The sequence below is a fragment of the Malaclemys terrapin genome, chromosome 9 (assembly GCF_027887155.1).
Source record: "Malaclemys terrapin pileata isolate rMalTer1 chromosome 9, rMalTer1.hap1, whole genome shotgun sequence".
Taxonomy (NCBI): Eukaryota; Metazoa; Chordata; order Testudines; family Emydidae; genus Malaclemys; species Malaclemys terrapin.
In genome coordinates, this window is record NC_071513.1 from 15,106,958 (window position 1) to 15,126,051 (window position 19,094).

A 19,094-nucleotide genomic window follows, 5' to 3' on the forward strand; every position below is an offset into this window, starting at 1 on the left:
ACAGGGAATTATTTTGACAAAATTCACATAATGAATGCAGATGAGGGTCCCAGACTACTCCAATCTGTCAAATTAAATAAGGCTTTATCAGAATCTTACAAACCAAGTTAACACTGCACTTAAATATAAAGATTCTTGCTTCTGTTTTGTAAGAAGCATAATTAAAATCAACTTTAAATGAAATCAGACATTGAACTGCAAATAAATAAATAAATAAATAGGTGTTGTTTCATAGTGCCTCATGGACTGGTTTTATTCTTGTTTCCTTTGATAAATGCTTTGCTAGAATTCATTTTAGGATTTAGCAACTCAGTGTACCATTTGTTGACATCTCTAACATAGTTATTTGGTTTAAAGTCTAGAAATATGTTGGAGAAGGGTGGACTTCATGATTATTGGATTTCAAATAATCTGGAAGGGAATTAGCATATTTAACTGTTCTGTACTATATTTATTAGTATTAACACATTTACTACCATTTCATGTCATTTTCAGACATCCTACATTTTATAACAACAAAATTCCATAATATCATTGCTGTCTATATTATATGTATGTATGGAAAAATGAACAAATAGGTTATAACTCAGAAGAGAAATCTCAACTCATTTAATTCCGTTCTTTGTTATACAAGTTGATATAGGAATCTATATTGTATAAGCAGTTAGGGCCAGATTCTGCCACTCTTATTCACACTGAATAGTACTTTCCACTATGGTAGATTTCTACATCGGCGGTACAGTGTGAATAATGTTCCCCTAAAATAGCATTTGTCCACTTTTGAACACATATTTGAAAGAGTGCATAGTCATAGTATTATCCTTTGCAGATGTCAATGAGACTACTTATGGAGCAAGATATTATGCACTGAAAGTGGCAGAATGTGGCCCCTAATTATTTTAATATTTTAGAGTCTGATCCTGCAAACACTTATCATTGTGAGTAGCTCCACAGACTTAAAAACATACTGAAATCCCACTGAATTCAATAGAACTACTCACAAGTGTAAGCACTACTGGAACAATAAATACACGGATAGGAAGTGTTTGCAATAGCAGGTCATTAAACACAATGCACCATCCTTGATTAAAAATAATGAAAAAACATTCAAGATCAAATAGCAAAATTCATGTTAAAATATTTTGGATAAATGAAATGTATTTTACTTCAGTTATAGTATTTTCACATATAGGCATTCAGTCATAAATCAGAGACCACTACTTGGATAACTTTAAAATCTAAAAAACTAAAATAAAAGGACCCCAAAAAGTATGGATGATTTCTATGTACACCTTTTGAAATAACAAGTCAAGAAGTTAACAGTTTCAGATATCAAATATAATAAGCAAAGATACCTAAAAGTTAGCACTTAGTAAATTCTAAATGGAAACGATATTTTAAATGTCACTGCCAAAAAAATGACAGAGGCAATGACACACCGAAGGTCACAGTGAGAAAGTACATTCCAAACACAGAGATAGCTACGCAGGTAACCACAGGTATGTAACCATTATGAGATGGGAGAAAGACTTTTGAACTAGAGTTGCCAAAAATAAAATAAAATGTGGCTTTAGAAATGTGAGGAATAACAAAATAAATGCTTCCTAGATGATCACATTCCAATTGGCTAAAAGCTGCAATTAATTTAGATAACTATATATCATCAGAAGTGTAAATAGTATTTTCCCTTCAAATGTATTACAACTACTAATTACACTGAAGTAACTCAACATACCTGTTGCCTCTGCCAGACCAGACACCTTCTGTCCATAAATGTCTGTCTTGTTCCAGGCAAAAGCGTAGACCAGGTTTGTAGCAGCAGGAAACCACTTCTGAACTAGCCGCCCTTCAACAGCAACTGTAAGATGTACTTTTGTCATTCCGGGAGGGATGGCTGCATGTGTCAAAATAATGCGGAGCAAGGTTTTATATCCAGGGGTTCGACTGCTGAGGTAACTGAGCTTCACAAAGCTAGAAGGAATTGGGATTTCCTCCTGGACCACCTAGAAGAACCCAACAGTTGTACACACTGTTATTAATGATATTCATGCCTAGGAAAAGGGCAAAGTTTTGTATTTCAAATCATGATGTTTTCTAAGAAACCTAGGCACCACTGAAAACCGACTTCCTTGACCCGTGCCCTGCCTCTGCCAGGCATATTGTGGTCAGGAATAATGCAAAATCTTCAGCATCATCCAAAGCTGTGCAGTGTCTGAAAGATCACAGAGGTGGAAAACAGCTAATTTGTCTATACTTTGTTAAGGAGGCCCCATCTCTTTTCTAATTCTTCTTTTGTCTCTAACGTTTGCACACAATATTACTTTTGCCTTAAGTGTTTGGGTCCAATTTGTGATGACAATTATTCCCTTGAGTACTAATCTTGTCTAAATCCACTAAACTCAGTTGTCCTAGAGTTGCAGGTTGACTTTGGAGAGGATATCTCATTTGGTTAATTAATTTGTGGACATACATATAATTAAATAAGTACATATTTTAAACTCACCTTGGGCCATATTGTGTGTTTAAGGCACTACCCTGGGTTGGCTGCCCCATCTTAGAGGGACCTAAGGAAGGAGCCATGCCTTCTTGAGCAACACAATCCTTTCCAGAGCTACTTAGTGTGCAGAGGGACAGCAAAGACTACAGGCTGGTAGGAGGCGGAAGGTGTCATGGCTTTGGCCTTCTGAGAGATGTGGGCGCTGGAGGCTACTAGGAGGGATTACCCCTTGTGCTTCCTTGAATGGAGGAGATGCTGTTGTGGCAGTCCCTGGTGCAGGGCATGCAATGAGGGAAACGCCTTGCACGCTCCCTGACACACTCATGCAAGGTCCACTCACAATTGGATTCTGTTTAGTAAGTTTAAATGCTGCAGGCTGTGAGGTTAGCATGTCTCATATTATTACTAACGAGCCAGTCTGTCACAATGTTAAACCAACACAATCTGGAAAAATACAAATGGTGCTTTGTTTACTTTTCCTGGTTCTTCCAGCTCACTTTTTGTTTCCTTAATAACAAATCATTTCAGTTTCAAACACCTTCTATTACCTTATAGCTATAATAACACTGTCACAGAAATACTGCAGTACCATTGGAGGCCTGCCAGCACTTGTCATTTCAACATATGAAATGTGCTGTTGGCAGGGAATTCCTGATCCCTTGATTATTCCGTCCTTCCTGCTGACATCCCAGCTGCCTCCTCTATCATGCATCTGACATCAGTAAGTTCTAAACTTTCCTTCCTCTGAAACAGGAGAATAGTAGTAGATATTCATGTAAAGTACATTTTAGTATTTCACTCTCGACTATCCCAAACCAGGGGATTAGGAGCAGTTACTCAGTGAATATACCGTTGTGACCATAAGAGCATCTCAATGACCGGGTGCAAGGGGCTCACTGGTATCAGGTACTGAGTTTCTGCTGGTCTGACCAGTTCAGTGTACCCCAATTCACTTTTGTCATAATCTCTATCTAATAGGCATTGTGTAAGGCAGTGTTTCCCAAACTTGGGACGCCGCTTGTGTAGGGAAAGCCCTTGGCGGGCTGGGCTGGTTTGTTTACCTGCCCCGTCCGCAGGACCGGCAGATCGCGGCTCCCACTGGCTGCGGTTCGCCACTCCAGGCCAATGGGGGCTGCTGGAAGCCGCGCGGGCCGAGGGATGTACTGGCCGCTGCTTCCCGCAGCTCCCATTGGCCTGGAGCAGCAAACTGCGGCCAGTGGGAGCCGCGATCAGCTGGACCTGCAGACGGGGCAGGTAAACAAACCGGCCCAGCCCGCGAGGGGCTTTCCCTGAACAAGCAGGATCCCAAGTTCGGGAAACACTGGTGTAAGGTATCATTGGAAAACCAACAACACACCGATCATTAATATTCTTGTGTGGTATATGTACGGTAAACACCCAAAAGACTATAGAAATTGAAAGGAAATATAGGACTAAAATATATTTGAATTAGACAAATCTGGAGAGTGGGTAAACAGGTTTTTCCAGACAAAGGAAAGGCTGATGCCTCCATCCAGAGAATGCAATCACAGACAACTGGCAATCACGGTCAAGTGGCCATTCATTGGCATATCAGAGGCTGCAGGGATAGATTAACTTGAATTGTAGAAAGCACCAGTGAAGAAGAAACCAGCAGGAAACCTTCTCCATCAGACTCAATGGCATCTTTCCTCACAGCTGGGGCACTGGACTTTGAGAAGAATATATTTCAAGAGTTCTCTGGACTATAGAAGAGAGGGGCAAAGAACCCCAAGTGATCTTCCACCTAAGATCACAAAGAAACCAAGAGGTTTGTACTTTGTGGGAGATCCTGACCAAGACAGTGGTCAGCCATTTTGTTAGTAGGAGGAGTGTAAAGAATCTTACCTTGGACCAAGATTGTAGTTTTGCTAAGTTTTAGTCACTATAAAGTGTTTTTCACTTTTATTTGCATGTAACTATTTCTGACTTTATCCCTTACATTGATCTCTCTTTTTGTTAATAAACTTGTTTTGCTTTTAATCTAAACCATCCCAGTACTGTGTTTGAATTGAAGTGATTGTTAACTCCAGGTAAAGCAACACACTGCTGTTTTTTTTGTCTCTTTAAAGAGCAAGACCGTATTACTTCCCTAAATGTTCCAGTAGAGGGCTGGACATTTCAAGGCAGACAGTTTTGAGGAAATTCAGGACTGCGGCGATGTCGGGGTCACTTGGCTGGTAGTAACTAAGTCTGGTGGAGACCTGAGTGTGGCTATGATGTAACAAGCCAGCTGTTAGAGTCAGAGTTGCTGAACCAAGGCCCCTTATCATACAGATACTCAGAGCATGCTTGTATGCTGGCTGGGAGCATCCCGACAGGAAGCTGCAGCAGTAGAGCATTTTAAGGCATTCACTGTTACAGGACAAGTGATGACACAACCTCTCACTGGTTTGGGTTGTACCCTGAAATGTGACAACTGTATCTAGCAATTCAGATACTTATGTGGAAGGGTGTGACATAGTTCTTTTACTACCTTGTCTCAGCTCTTTTTAATCTGTGCCCATTATTTATCCCATTCTATTCAGTGGAGACAGGAATGTAACTATACAGCCACAGCACTGCCACTAGAAGGCTGAGATAGTATGATGTTTTATTGTTACTTATAGTAGAAAGTGACAGAATTCAACTAGAAGTGTTCTCTATACAATAAAGAAATTAATGAGGTCCTTTTTAGGGAGCAATGCAATTTTGTAATAGAGAAAAAGTTGGATGGAAAATATTTATAACCACAGATAACCTCCAAAATATCTATAAGCACTGAATAACCTTGCTTTGATGTCATTCCCAGAAGTACAGCCCTGGGAAGGTAACATCATCACAGCAGTAAGCAATCAGTGTATTCCAGTGTCCTTTTTACAGCAGCACTTTCAGGACTTCCAGGAATGAGGGGAAGACAATCCATGCATCTGATGAAGTGGGTTCTAGCCCACAAAAGCTTATGCCCAAATAAATGTGTTAGTCTCTAAGGTGCCACAAGGACTCCTCGTTGTTTTCCTGATACAGACTAACACGGCTACGACTCTGAAACCTAACCCTATCCTGTGTCTCTGAACTTCTGGGTCTGAACATGTACCATTAAACTTATAAAACGATCATTCACTTCAGTGGGATCTAGATTTTTTCCAAACCTGTATGAAGCTTTCTAAATACTAGGTTGAAATCCTGGCTCCACTGAAATCAATGGCAAAACTCTCATTGACTTCAATCTGGCTGGAATATTACCATATGTGTTAAATGTTAAGTATTACTACTTCCACTACTAAAACTGGACCTGAAACATTTCATATCTAACAGTTTTATACATAAAATCTTTGATTTGCATGTGCAATCAGGTTTATGCAGGCAGATCAGGAATCTAATTTACTATGTTATTTGTGCACCCAAATTTTATTTTTTGCATAAGCTAATGCTTGGACTAAAATCTTTGCATACCAATACGTGGATGTGAAAAATTGTGAGTGTATATTTAATAGCCAGGTTCAGATCCTTTTGAAAATGTGGTGGATGGTAATTAAAATCAACATAATTTACATATTGTAATAAAATACATGTTTTTATGCTAGAAATGTATACTTAATATCAAATAACAATGTAGGTTTCATTAACAAAGGGTATAAATAGGGATCAGAAAAAAATTCTTACTGTTTTCTAGCATTTTTTTCTACAATAGCACATTCTGTTCATTTGAAAATATCTTTTTTACCTGGAGCTCTGGAATGACCGTTCCCCTCTCTGGACAGGATCCTCCAAATGTTGTCAGAGGTGAAGGGAGTACAATTGGATTTGGGCTGATAAAGCTAGTCATGTCACAAGATGGTGGGTCCAACTCTGTTCTTTGCATGACAACTTTTTCTACTACAATAAACCTATTCCAAGGCAACCAAAGTGTCCTTTTCTCAGAAATGAAAGGAGATCTGTCAAAGACCAGGGTGACAGAGATACCTCCAATAGCCACAAGATCAAAACTGAAGAGACAAAACAAAACACATTGTCTTATACTGTTTCCTTTACAACATTAACACAGCTTGCAACAAATGACTACCAAAAATCCCACATGGAACCCCACTATAACTATTAATTTGATATGTGAAACAACTCCAATATTATCTTTCTAATTCCAACTGTGAGGCCAGGTGGTGCTTTCGCTCTATGCCTACTCCAAGCATTCATCACATGCAAGGGGAGATACTTCACTGCAATTTGTCCACCCTTCCACTGGTGTTTACCTACTAAAAGCACTCACAGTTAACAACTGTGTGGAACCAATTACTCCTGGCCTGTATGTGAAGAAACTTCTAAACCACAAAATGACTGCTACTCAGATTGTGTGTGTGCCCAGCATGTGAAGTAGCTGACTTGGGGTCTCACAATTGCCTCATTCTCCTATATGCCCATTTTTCCTGTTCTGTGAGTAGTAAGATGAAGAGTTGGAGTATGCTCAAGAACCATATGGGATTACAGTCCTACTGTTCAATGTGTGGACATTTTGGGAAAGCTTCCCATTAATTTCAGTGAGAACGGAATCAGCTCCTGGATGTGGTGCAATGGCAGGCTACTACAGGATATACTCAAGGAGCAACTGTGAATAACCCTGTGCAGATTTGCACCCTAAGATAGTGTGAGACAGAAAGCAAGGTACATAGTGTCTCAGTTTTCCAAGATTCTGACATCTACAGCCAGGTAATATAAGGTAATGTAAATAGATATTTCACTCACTGTATTATTGAATGCATATATTATGGAAGCCTTTGATGGTAACAAACTGTGATAAGAAGTCAGACTTAATTATGCATATTTCATCACATATCCCAAATGACACAGATTACTCTCAAAGTAAAATATAGGTAACATATTTTAATACTGTCACGGGTAGTGTAAATAAGAAATGATAATTAGTAACTTACAAAACTGCAATTTTAAAATCAAGAAAATAAGGTAAATAAAATTACTCTCTTCACTATTGTAAATAAGCTATGCTACATACAAATCTTGGAAACAGCAAAGGGTTACTTCATTACCCTTTTAGAAGATAAGTTTTACAATGTGGTCAATGGCCATAAAGTCTTCAAATGGCCAAACTCCTGAATTAGCCAAAAATTCTGGGGTAAATCATGGCTCCACACCTGCAAATGTAAGTCCCTAAATGCAATGGAAGTGGCTTTAGCCTTAGGGCAGGATACAGGAAACACATCTCTTGTGTAATAGTGAACTCAGCTCATTCTACAGGGGTTCTCTGTACACCATGTGGAAGACATGAGGCAGACAGGAAGAGTTTAACCTGCACAAGTGGGGCACAGGGACAAGCAGATACTATTGGAGCCATAATGTTGTAATAATGGCTGCAGAGTAGCTGTTTTGCCATTCTCTAGCCTTGGGGAAGATCCCCATTTTAAACTTGTGTTGCTCTACTACCATCAGTCAGCTAAAGGAGTGATCTTTACAGGCTTCAGAAGAAGCCATTTTCTGACCTCCTCACTGTAAGATAGGAGTGAAGAAGGGGAAACTAGGGGGATCCTGTGGAAATTTCAACTATGCAAACCCCCAGGTCAGAGATGTCAAGGAGCTTGGCAATATGCATAGCTTCAAAATATAGAAGTCTTGAAATCTAACAGTAATACTGATCCCATGTGTTCTGGATCTGATCAAGAAAAGGGGGTGAACAGTTAGGTGGTAAAATTTGCATACGATACAAAATTACTCAAGATAGTTAAGTCCAAAGCTGACTGCAGAGTTACAAAGAAATCTCACTAACTTTGGAGGGTGGGTGACAAACTGGCAGATGAAATTCAATGCTGATGAATGCAAAATAATGCACACTGGAAAAATAATCTTAACTATACATACAAAATGATGGGGGCTAAATTAGCAGTTACCACTCAAGAAAGATACCTTGGAGTCACTGGGGAGAGTTAGCTGAAAACCTCTGCCCAGTGTGCAGCAACAGTCAAAAAAACTAATTTTAGGAACTACTAGGAAACGGATAAATAATAGGATTGAAATATCATAATGCCAGTATATAAATCCATGGTCTACCCACACTTTGAATACCATGTACAGTACTAGTTGCCCCATCTCAGAAAAGATGCAGAGAAGGGCAACAAAAATGATTGGAGTATGGAATAGTTTCCATATGAGGACAGATTAAAAAGACTGGGACTGTTCATCTTAGAAAAGAGATGACTAAGGGGAGATATGTTAGAGGTCTATAAAATTGTGAATTGTATGGAGCAAGTGAGTAGAGAAGTGTTATTTAACTCTTCATACAACACAAGAATTAGGGATCATCCGATTAAATTAATAAGCAAAAGGTTTAAAACAAGCACGAGGAAGTACTTTTTCACGCAATGAAGTCAACCTGTGGAATTTATTGTTTTGGGATGCTGTGAAGGCTAAAAGTAGAACTGGGTTCAAACAAGAATTAGCTAAGTTTATGGAGAATAGGTCTATCAATGGCTATCAGCCAAGATGGTCAGGGATGGAACCCCATGCTCCAGGTTCACCTAAGCTCTCACTGCCAGAAGTTGGGACTGGAGGAATGGGGATAGATCACTCAAATTGCCCTGTTCTGTTCATTCCCTCTGAAGCATCAAGCATTGGCCACTATCAGAGACAGGATATTGGGCTAGATGGACCATTGGTCCACTCGTGCGGCTATTTTTATTTTCTTATGTGTTTGAATGTTGCCACAATATTCTTGTTATTATTTAAGGTTCATGGAATTTCACTATCTTCATGCTTCCTTTCCTTCAACTGGGCTCCCTATCACAGAGAACTCTAATCACTTGTGCTGCCTGAACGCAGGACCAGGTGCTGCCCTCCATCTACAAAGTAAAAAGTGATGTCAATGGAAATTTTGTGCAGGGATGCAAGGTGGCATGTGGTCCTTAGACTAACAATCTCAATTAATGAGAGGCCAGGGATGAAAATGTCCCACCTTCCATCCTGTCGGCTGATGGTGTATCCGTAATCACTGCGGTGTAGAAAACTGACATTCACTCCTACCAAAGCTGTTCCATCGAATGCTATCACCTGGCCTCGAATTACACAGGCACGTCTGCAATAAGAAAAGTAGAATTTAACATGCAATAAAGCCGGTGTGGAGGACATGAAAAAGTGTTGACTTCATACACTGTGCAACACTTCAGTGCAAGTTAAAGACTGAACAGCTAAGAAGTTGTGACTATAGATTTATAATAGAAATGTGGATAGACTATAGCATGACAATCCAGATATTTGAAATAGCACTGCTGTACAGAACAAACTTACATACTTCCCCATGAATTCCTAGTATATCATTAGAATATGTAACTTTTCAGCATCAACTTGACTAGCCATTGCATGGAGTTGCACAGGATTAGCTGATAGCATGCAGCTATTGCTATTGGCCTTCCCTCATCTTTACTACTAATGATGCTGGTAACAAGAAAGAATATAACGTGACTCTCAGATTCCAGTACAGAACAGGCAGTTTTGGGAAAAAAATCCCTTTATCTGTAAACTGGACTAATATAAAGACACAGCTGATATGGAATCCCAGAAAGCCATTTTCACAGAATCACTTTTTGGGGTAGGAGCGAGGGTCAGAGGGGAGGATAACATACACTCTTGTAAACGCCACACTTCAGTTTAGATTCCCGATATAGAGTGGAGTAGAGCTGGGCAAATAATGGATTTTTTGCTGGGGAAAAAAAAAAAAGGTTTTGGGTCGAACCGAAAGCAGAATTTTTTGATTATTTTGGCTAATCAAAATTTTTTGAGTTGGATTGTAATTAAATATGTTGCATTTTGATCTGACATCTTTTGTTTTGATTTCAGGCATTTTGAGAAAAGCAAAGTAGTTAGGGTTCTCTTTGAGGGTGCTATAGACCCTGGTTTAATCTCCCCTTCTGTCTCATGTGGAGAAGAGATTTGAATGCGAGTCTCCCACGCTGAAGGAGGTCACAGGGATGACCACACCCTGAGGGCATAAAGCTGTTATCTGAGAGACTGTGGCTTTACAAATTAACCCTTTCATGGGTGTCTCACCACAGTAGCCAATATGGGTTCCACTCTGTCAGTGTGTAGAATGATTTGAAAGTTGTTGACAATATCCACAGTTAGAGAGAGATGTTCTGCCATTAATTTGTTTTTCTTTCAATATACATAACCGAATTTTACTTCACCCTTCTTTTGTTTTATATAATAATTGTGATCACACACTGGCAAAAGTCATGAATAGCTCCATTAAAGTCAATTGTTACACTGGTATAAAAGATCACAATCGGACCTTCTGTGTATTTAATCAGACTATGCCAGTCTCAATTATTTTTGTTTTGTTAGAACAGCAACCACTAGTTTCTATTGTTTTCTCATATTTTATGGCATCTATAGACTTGTCTTTTCCCTTTCCAATCCTTTTATTTACTAAGCATGTTGACTTGAGAGAGAAAGTCTCATAAGAGTCATCATTATTCTGTGCATTATTCTAGTATTCCTCGGTTTGTTTGTTCATTCTGTTTTTCAATCTGCAGACTTGTCTTTGGACTCTACTCCTCTGATATTTTATGGAGCACACAGATTTGTGTGATAACAACTCATCAAAGTCTTCATTATTCCATATATTGTCTTCCTTTTCCTCTGCTCATTCATTTTGCTCCTCATTATTCATAAATAATGTTCATACTTATCTTTCAGCTCTTACTTTTTTTATTCCTCATATTTCATAACCCACACACATTTACAGTATGTGATAAAGACTCATAAAACTCATTATTCTACATTTATCTGTATTGAACTGTCTTTGTAATCTATTAGACTTTAAATGTTCTAAGCTTTTCAGTATACTGCTACATTTGTCCTCATTATTTACTGTCTTTCTAGCATCCATTTCTGACTATAACAGTCTTCAGCTGTCTCTTGGATTATCAAGACCTACAGTAAATCTTCAACCAACAGCAACTGTCCAAAATCAATTTTAATTTCTGCATTTAGCACAGAATGCTGTATTAAAGCATTTTCATTTACACTACTTTTGACTGACACTTGAGATCTCTGGAGAAAAACTACTTAGCAGGCAGATTCTCTTCCCTTTCAAAATGCCTGGTCATCTCACAAAGCTTGCAGGGAATACTTGTTCTTGGATCCCCAGAGGTCTTGCTACTTGCAGTGGGCCTCACTTATCCTCTACTTTATTAGAGCTTTCAGGAACTCTTTCTTGAAGTGATGTCACTTTCCATTCACCTGATTCACTCTCCTTCTCCTGGACTGAGATCCGGTTACTTCTGACTACTTCCCCTATTAGTAACAGAGCAGTCTTACCCCCTCATTCTCTCCGAGTGTGCTGCTTCTTCTTCATCTATTCTCACTGTCTAACTTTATTGTAGACACACCTCTGCTACTTTTTTTTATTCCTTATGTTAGATAACAACCAATTGTGTAAGGCTTTTCTTTCTAATACCACTGTTTATTTGCAAAAATGACATTATCTTGAACTAAGTCTTTTAAACTAGTGTGTCAAAGTTACTTTAACTATAAGGTAAGTGCAGCAACTTATTTGAGATGAGCTGGAGAATCTGTCCATTGTTTTGCATCATGCACCGAGGGAGAAAAATGTTTCAGATAAGCTGCAGCCTTTGTTTTTTTCAAATACATTTAAAATGTTTCTAGGCCTCTGGCAGTCTGTGGTCAATCTCCAACTCCAGAGGGAGTAGTTGCTTTTTTTGAGAGGAGGCACAGATTCCGTGGGTTGCAGGTAATCTTCGAGAAGTAGACTTTCTTTGTAAACGCTTCATGGGTCAGTCCACTTTTAACTGATTATCTCATTTGGCCATCAAGCAGTTTATTTGACATCTGTAATTTAAAATTTCTAGGTCTTTCTGTATTTATTATTCCAGCCACATTCTTTGACTATTTTTCACAAACATTTCTACCATTCCATCATCATTTTGCCTAACTCCACACTCCCTTATTTGTTATTTTGTCTTTTGTTTTCCGTGTTAAACTTCCAATATCCACTGAGCACCTCAGGCTGTGACATTAACCTCAGATGTGGAACTCTGTCAGGAAAACTTGAGTGAATTCACAATTGTCACATTACCAAAGTATGTAATTTATTGTATTATATTTCTGATTAAAATCTTCAATCACAGAAATTAAGCTAGGGGCTACTAAGGTACATTAATTTCCTTCTGCTGACAATGTCACTGTAAGCAGCCTTTGGAGGGTAATTAATTCAAGACCATGCAATTTGCAATGAGTCAAGTAGCTTGCCAGCAGTATGCATTTTTTAAACTCCTGTGGGTAGAGGTTGACAAAATATTGTTATATGCTACACTCTTTAAATATCACAGGCCAAATCGATTTCTGGTATAAGCAGATGCAATTCCATTGACCAGGAATTAATTTGACCCACCTTTTTATATGTAGCAGCTACATGTTCAAATTTAAAGGCAGCCAATACAAAATTCAAAGCCTTGGTGTAACATACGGCAAGGTGCTCTACCGGTTCCTACACTATACACACGCTTCAGATTCTGAATGGATTTCTGACTTAGAGGTTGTCTCTATTGTGGGGTGATGTGCTGTATGGGGGTTAGTGGAAGGAGATTTCTAAAGCATGCTAATGTGTTATGCATTAACTGGTGCACGTAGACCCTGCCAATGCATTTTAACATATTTCTCTTTGAAACTACTACTTTTAAGTGCACTACTAAACCTTTAGTGCACACCAGCAGGGTCTGCATGAAGTAATTAATGCACAACACATTAGTGCGCTTTAAAAATCACACCCCATAGAATACATAACCCCACCGTGCAGACAAGCCCTTAACCCCAAATTGAGAGCACTGCAGCTGCCTAATCTTGAAATGATAAAGGCATGAAACAGTGGTGAGAACCACACCCCAAAGGAAAGATCCTAATCTCCCAGTTGGATGCAAATGGGGGGAAAAAAAAAGATGTCCTAACTCTTTCTGAAACATGATAATATAATTCAGTCTGAAGGGTAGATATAATATTGACAATATTTTCTGGTTGCTTTCCCCAGCCTGCCATCATCACTTTTGTTTTATCTGGATTGAGACTGAGTCAGCTCTCATCCATACCCCAGTCCCAACCAGTGGCTGGGTAAGGCATCAAATTGCACTCTCTGAGTCAGAAGAGATGAAAACATTGATCTGGTGTCGTGCTAAGTTCCCTCTAAGCTGTGCGGCCATGTGGCCACACAGCAGCTTATTAAGCACTGCGCAGGCACTCAGGCTGCAGCGAGGAAAGATGCCTCTCCCCTCCAGCCCCAGCGCAGCCTCAGACCTACTGCGGCCAGGGGAGGAGTGCCTCTCCTGGCCCCAACCCAGCCACCGCCCCACCCCCACCACTTCTATATTGGCGCACATAATAAAATTCATTCCGCACATGTGTGGGAAAAATTAGAGGGAACACTGGTCATGTGCATACTAAATATGCATGGTGGCAAGATAGAACTCTGCAGAATCCCACATGAGAGCACTATTGCCCAACACTATCCTCTGATATCTAGTAATTTCTTCACAACAGTAGGAACTTATATCAGCCTCTGAGCTGAGCCAGCCATGACCAAGTTATCCACTACCCAAAACACATCTATATTGGGTGAGATTTTACAGATGCTACAGTGGAAGCTCTTCACGGCATACGAATTTTAAAAAATCTTTACGCCAAATTGATCACCTTCATCTCAACACTTCTGCCATAAGTGCTCTAGCTAGCTTCCCTTCTGCTTCAACTATTGCAGATTATCATAAACCATGGTGACTTTTGAGGATGAATCTGGGATAGAAGATGCGAGGGGCCATTATCGTGATAGTAGAGGACAAAAGATTTAAAAAAGCCAACCCAAGCGATACAGTGGCCTGTCAGAGGAACAATTCTGTCCTTCAGAGACCTCTGCAACCTTTTGAATTCCATCAGCTTCCAAGGACAGACCAACTAAACATGTCAAACATCTTTATTCTCCATACTCCAAAGGCACTTTGGGCAGTAAGGCAAAAACTGAAATACTCAAAAAAGGCTTTTAAGACCAAGTCAAATCCTATCAACAATAGCCTCAAAAGATCAGTTCCTTTTATCTATAAAAACATATTGAAAGGATTATGTGAAATCCTCCCGATAGTAGTTGCAATGTCACAGGACGCTGTATAGGCTACTTGACTGCTCGCCTTCCAGGTGATATTAAATGGGTAGGTGTCTGGTTTATGTTGTTGAGGGAAGTTTTGAGCCCTGGTGATAAAAGAGTAACATGTAAGAGCTAGTTATTATTATTATTTATGATTTTTCTTTTAAACAGCAATATGCTGTATTAAATATACATGCAGCCAAAGATGTTGTATTCGGTGCATCTTATGTACTCAGATAAAATAATAAGCTAACTGCATTGTTCCATTAGTGATTTACACTTTAAGGCTTGGTGCTGCCAGTTATTGGTTTTGTTCAGTTTCACGTACTATTGTTCTACATATTTATAACATCCTGTTACGTTATTAATAGCGATTACATGTTTAGGTATGTTAGATCAATAAAGATTCTTTACATATTTACATTAGTAAAAAATTAATAAGTCAAAGAGAACACACTGAATTTGTTCCCTCTGTGGATGTGTTTGAAGTGAAGAGAGGAATGAAATCTAGGCGACAACATAAGTGCTATTTATTGCATTTGTGAAAATAAAAAATACTGGTGTGTTTATTAATGCAACTTGGATTATCTAATGTGCAGGCCTAGGAGTAGTGGTTAGATGATAGGGATGATTTGTGGATGCTTTTGTCAGTATATAAATCACTGCTTCCCAGGATGAACTGCAGTATAAAAAAAACATATGTGACTTTATATTTCAAATTTACTGACTTTTTTCAAGAGGAAAGTATAGGTAATTGTGTCCTTTGAGCAAGTGTCTGCCCTTCCTGATTCACACTTTCCTCTCCTTTAAAGAACAGCATAACCCCACAAGTACACAGAAATGACTCTGATTTCTGAGATCACACACCAGTTATATTTCAATTAAAGGGTAACCTGCAGCGCAAAATGGCAAACTGCATGTTCTACTACTACTATTTTCTGACTGTGGCTGCTAATTAGACTAAGGGGCATTCAGCACATAAATAAAGAAAACATGTTCACTGTGTTATGTCACAGCTCCACTGGGGCATGAAACTGACTCAAGAGAGCTCATATGACTTCAACACTGCTCGCCAGTATATCTCCAATATTCCGGCAAGAACTGCACCCTAAATCGTTTCTCATGGAAACACACAGCAGAGCAGTTTACCTCCCAGGATAGTTACACCCTTATAAAAAAGGTACTACAGTAAATAGTCTTATACGCTAGATAGAGTAACTCTAGGGGTCTCGGCTAGTAATGTCGGAAAGCAAGTCTTAAACTGCCGGAATCTCAAACAAAGAATTTGTTGTCATTTCCACTATTTTCAGATTATCATTAATGTGAAAAAGTCAATAAAGATTTCCAAAAAAATCTTGATATCAATGTTTTTTCTATTAAAATAATTTATCAATACAGTTTTCTCTATCCAGACCACTTTAATTAAAAATGAAACTTACCTGCTGTCAAATAAGACATCTCCAGGGATTACATGAGTGCTCTCCTTGCCAATAAGGAACTTGATTCTATCATAAAAGAGCCTTGGAGGATGCTGAGAGAAAGGAGGCTGGCTGTGCTGAATGAGGTCAAGGGGATCAGGTGACCCTTGGCAGAGAGGGCTTGCGTAGCAATTGCTTTGCTGACAACAATCAGGGTCTACACAGTCTGTCAAACCATCTGAAAATGGATAAAACAAAACTTCAGGAAATAGAATGATGTTTAGAAGAAACCAAAGGGTTTGCTACTAGAAAGCATGGGAGAACAATATCTAATCAACTGGAAGGAATGCTGATTTTAAGGCTGTATAGGCCCAGATTCAGCAAAGCACTCAAGCATATGCTTAAGTGGGGATGGGCATTTCTCTCCAGTTATTAATACTGAATGGTAGCTCACAAAATCTCCATGAGGGAATAGAACCCATAAACTAAGTGACAAGAAAGAGTGTGACTTATCGTCACCACAATACAGATAGGAGAAGAAAAATCAATATTTGTCAGTCCAGTGGGTATATGATTCACAAATATATAGTTTAAATTTCTAGTAGCTCAATATTGTTATAATGAATAGTCTGTTAATACCTGTGAAGAATATGTGCTTGCTAAAGTGTATGAAATGACCTGTACAATCTGAAACGTTATCCAATTTTAATATCCATCTTTATTATAGTAGTAAAAAGGGCTCTGGTAAAAGTTCTTCAGCTTTTAAACCCTATACATTTTATTAGTGTTAATGTTTTCAGATGTTTTATTATTCTTATACTTAATAGCTACACTAAAGTGAATTCATGAGGATTTGATCATGACTGTGTCTCCTTTTATACTAGGCACTGTACCAATACAAAGCTAGATGCAGTCCCTGCCCTAAAGTGTTTAAAATCTTCTCTACTTGATGCTTGTTTGCAACTCCCATCATATTCAAGTGAAGCAAACTTGTGAACTAAATGCAAACTATTCCACCATTTGGAACTTACAGATAGGTGAAGTAGGACAAATGGGGCTAAGTTTCTTAAAAAGAGTCTCTATTTTTGTATATTGTTTTGCACCTATAATTATTTGCAAGCACAGCTTAGATCACTTAAATATAAGTGCCTGGCTACTCCCACCAATCAGCTACCTGGACATCTAAATTACCTAAATTGCACACACAATTACTGGTATACCAAAAAAGAAGGCTGAAAATCCAGCCCAATAAATATAAATGTAGTAAATACTGCACAGAGAAGTCAAATATAATAAGATACACTAAAAATCTTCAAATATCTTCTTGAATTCCTTCATTTTATTGTCCATATTTGCTAACTCTCTTAAATTGAGAGGTATGCTAATGCATAGGAAATAAGATCAAGGCATCAAATCCTTGACCTTCCCAAAGTGACATCTTTTCTTTTCTATTTGTAACAAGGCCAGATTTTTGCATAGACTTTAATGAGACCCCTTAGATTATAAACTCCTTCCGGGCAGGTACCTCCTCTTTGTTCAATGCAGCATACAGAGCACTGTAAACACTCAGTAAATAATGATTCACTGAGGAAGGGAAGCACAGACCCTGTTTATAAAACCGAAGAATCTATAATGAAATAGACATATCTGGAATCTGAAACTCCTTGCACAAACATTGCCTGCTCTTGGGCAAGGTAATTATTTGTTCGGTTAAGCAAAAAATATTTTAAAAATCTCTTCTAGAGCAGCTGGAAAAACAAACTGATTAGTCTTATTGTTGGGCCAATAACAAAGGGCGATTGTCAATAGTTAGCAACAAGACCTCAGGTGCTGAGATGGTCATAGTTCAGTTCAGTGGATGGGTACTCAAAAGCAGCTTTAAGATATCTTTGCATTCTTGGAGTCAGTTTGCATCCTCAAGGAATGGAGAAGCCAAAGGAATCCCTGGTGGATCTATACCACTTGAAGATCCTCTAGGCAGGGCGAATTCTTTGGCAGTTGGGTACAGCAGCTTTATGATGGTGGAGTGCCTTAAAAGTAAACTAAAGCAGGGTAGGGGGTCTTGGAGCTAAGAACTTGGCTTCTTGAGGAAACTGATGAGAATAGCTATTGCAGAATAAGCTTTGGAAGTGGATTAAGCTAAATCAGAAACCCCCCCCCCCACTATTATTCCAGAATAAGAGTGTCCACCCAGGGAGCTATTCCAAAATAGCTTATTTTGCAATAATTATTCAGCTAATTTCCCCCGTAGACAAGCCTTGAGACACCAAATTTGAAGAGACATGATTCTCCTATTTGTGTAAGAAAAAACAGAGAAAATTCCCAGAAAGATTTGAGATTGAAAATTTGTTTTAAAATATTTTTTCTCTGCCTTATTTTAAAAACAAATTACCACAGAGAAACTGCTGTTTAAATAATCTGCAAATCCTTTTTCTTACAAAATCCCCATTGGCTCCTACAGGAGTTTTGCCTGAGTAAATAAAGAAGAATCTGACTCCCAAAACAAGTTGCCCTCCCCACTCTGTGTTATTTTGGTCAGCATTTCATGTGCCTTGCAACAGTGGCTTGAATACCCACTGCACACAAGAAGAAATCAAGCTTAAAGCGAAATGGTTTCCTGGTTCTCAAAGCAGACTCAGTTTTTACCTTTCCTCTGCAGTTCACCTGTCAGAATTACTGTATCTTTAGCAGGATCCATTTTGTATGGACTTTCCACACTCTCAAACTATATTCGTGCAATTTCTCATGTTTGTTTTGTCTGCACCTGGTTTCATTCGCTCATCTTCTTTATTACCTCTCAAGTATTTTTGTGAGGATTGTGAAAGGGAGGATATCTGTGTGGGGCTCCCATTATTAACAGTGGGGAAACTCCAAAACCATATTTGAAAGAGCACTGTCAGTATTATTGTTACTGTAAGCACCAACAAGATACTTAGCTGTATTGTACAGGGAGGAAATATGACTTCCCCGAAGAGCTGAAAATAAAACGACAAACAAGAAAACTATGCAGGCAGAGAAAGCACTGGTAAAC

At 38.8% G+C, this 19,094-nt stretch overlaps 1 protein-coding gene across 5 annotated transcripts in view; it reads right to left on the minus strand.

Moving 5' to 3' along the window:
* The window catches only part of TENM1 (teneurin transmembrane protein 1), a 502,103-nt gene that overhangs the window by 105,581 nt on the left and 377,428 nt on the right, over nt 1-19,094 (minus strand). For all 5 annotated transcript variants that reach the window (XM_054040281.1, XM_054040280.1, XM_054040278.1 and 2 more), the window contains 4 exons: nt 16,085-16,301; nt 9,453-9,572; nt 6,222-6,483; nt 1,736-2,003 (listed from right to left, as the gene is read on the minus strand). In XM_054040281.1, the coding sequence (XP_053896256.1) occupies nt 1,736-2,003; nt 6,222-6,483; nt 9,453-9,572; nt 16,085-16,301 (867 nt within the window). The remainder of the gene's footprint in view (nt 1-1,735; nt 2,004-6,221; nt 6,484-9,452; nt 9,573-16,084; nt 16,302-19,094) is intronic.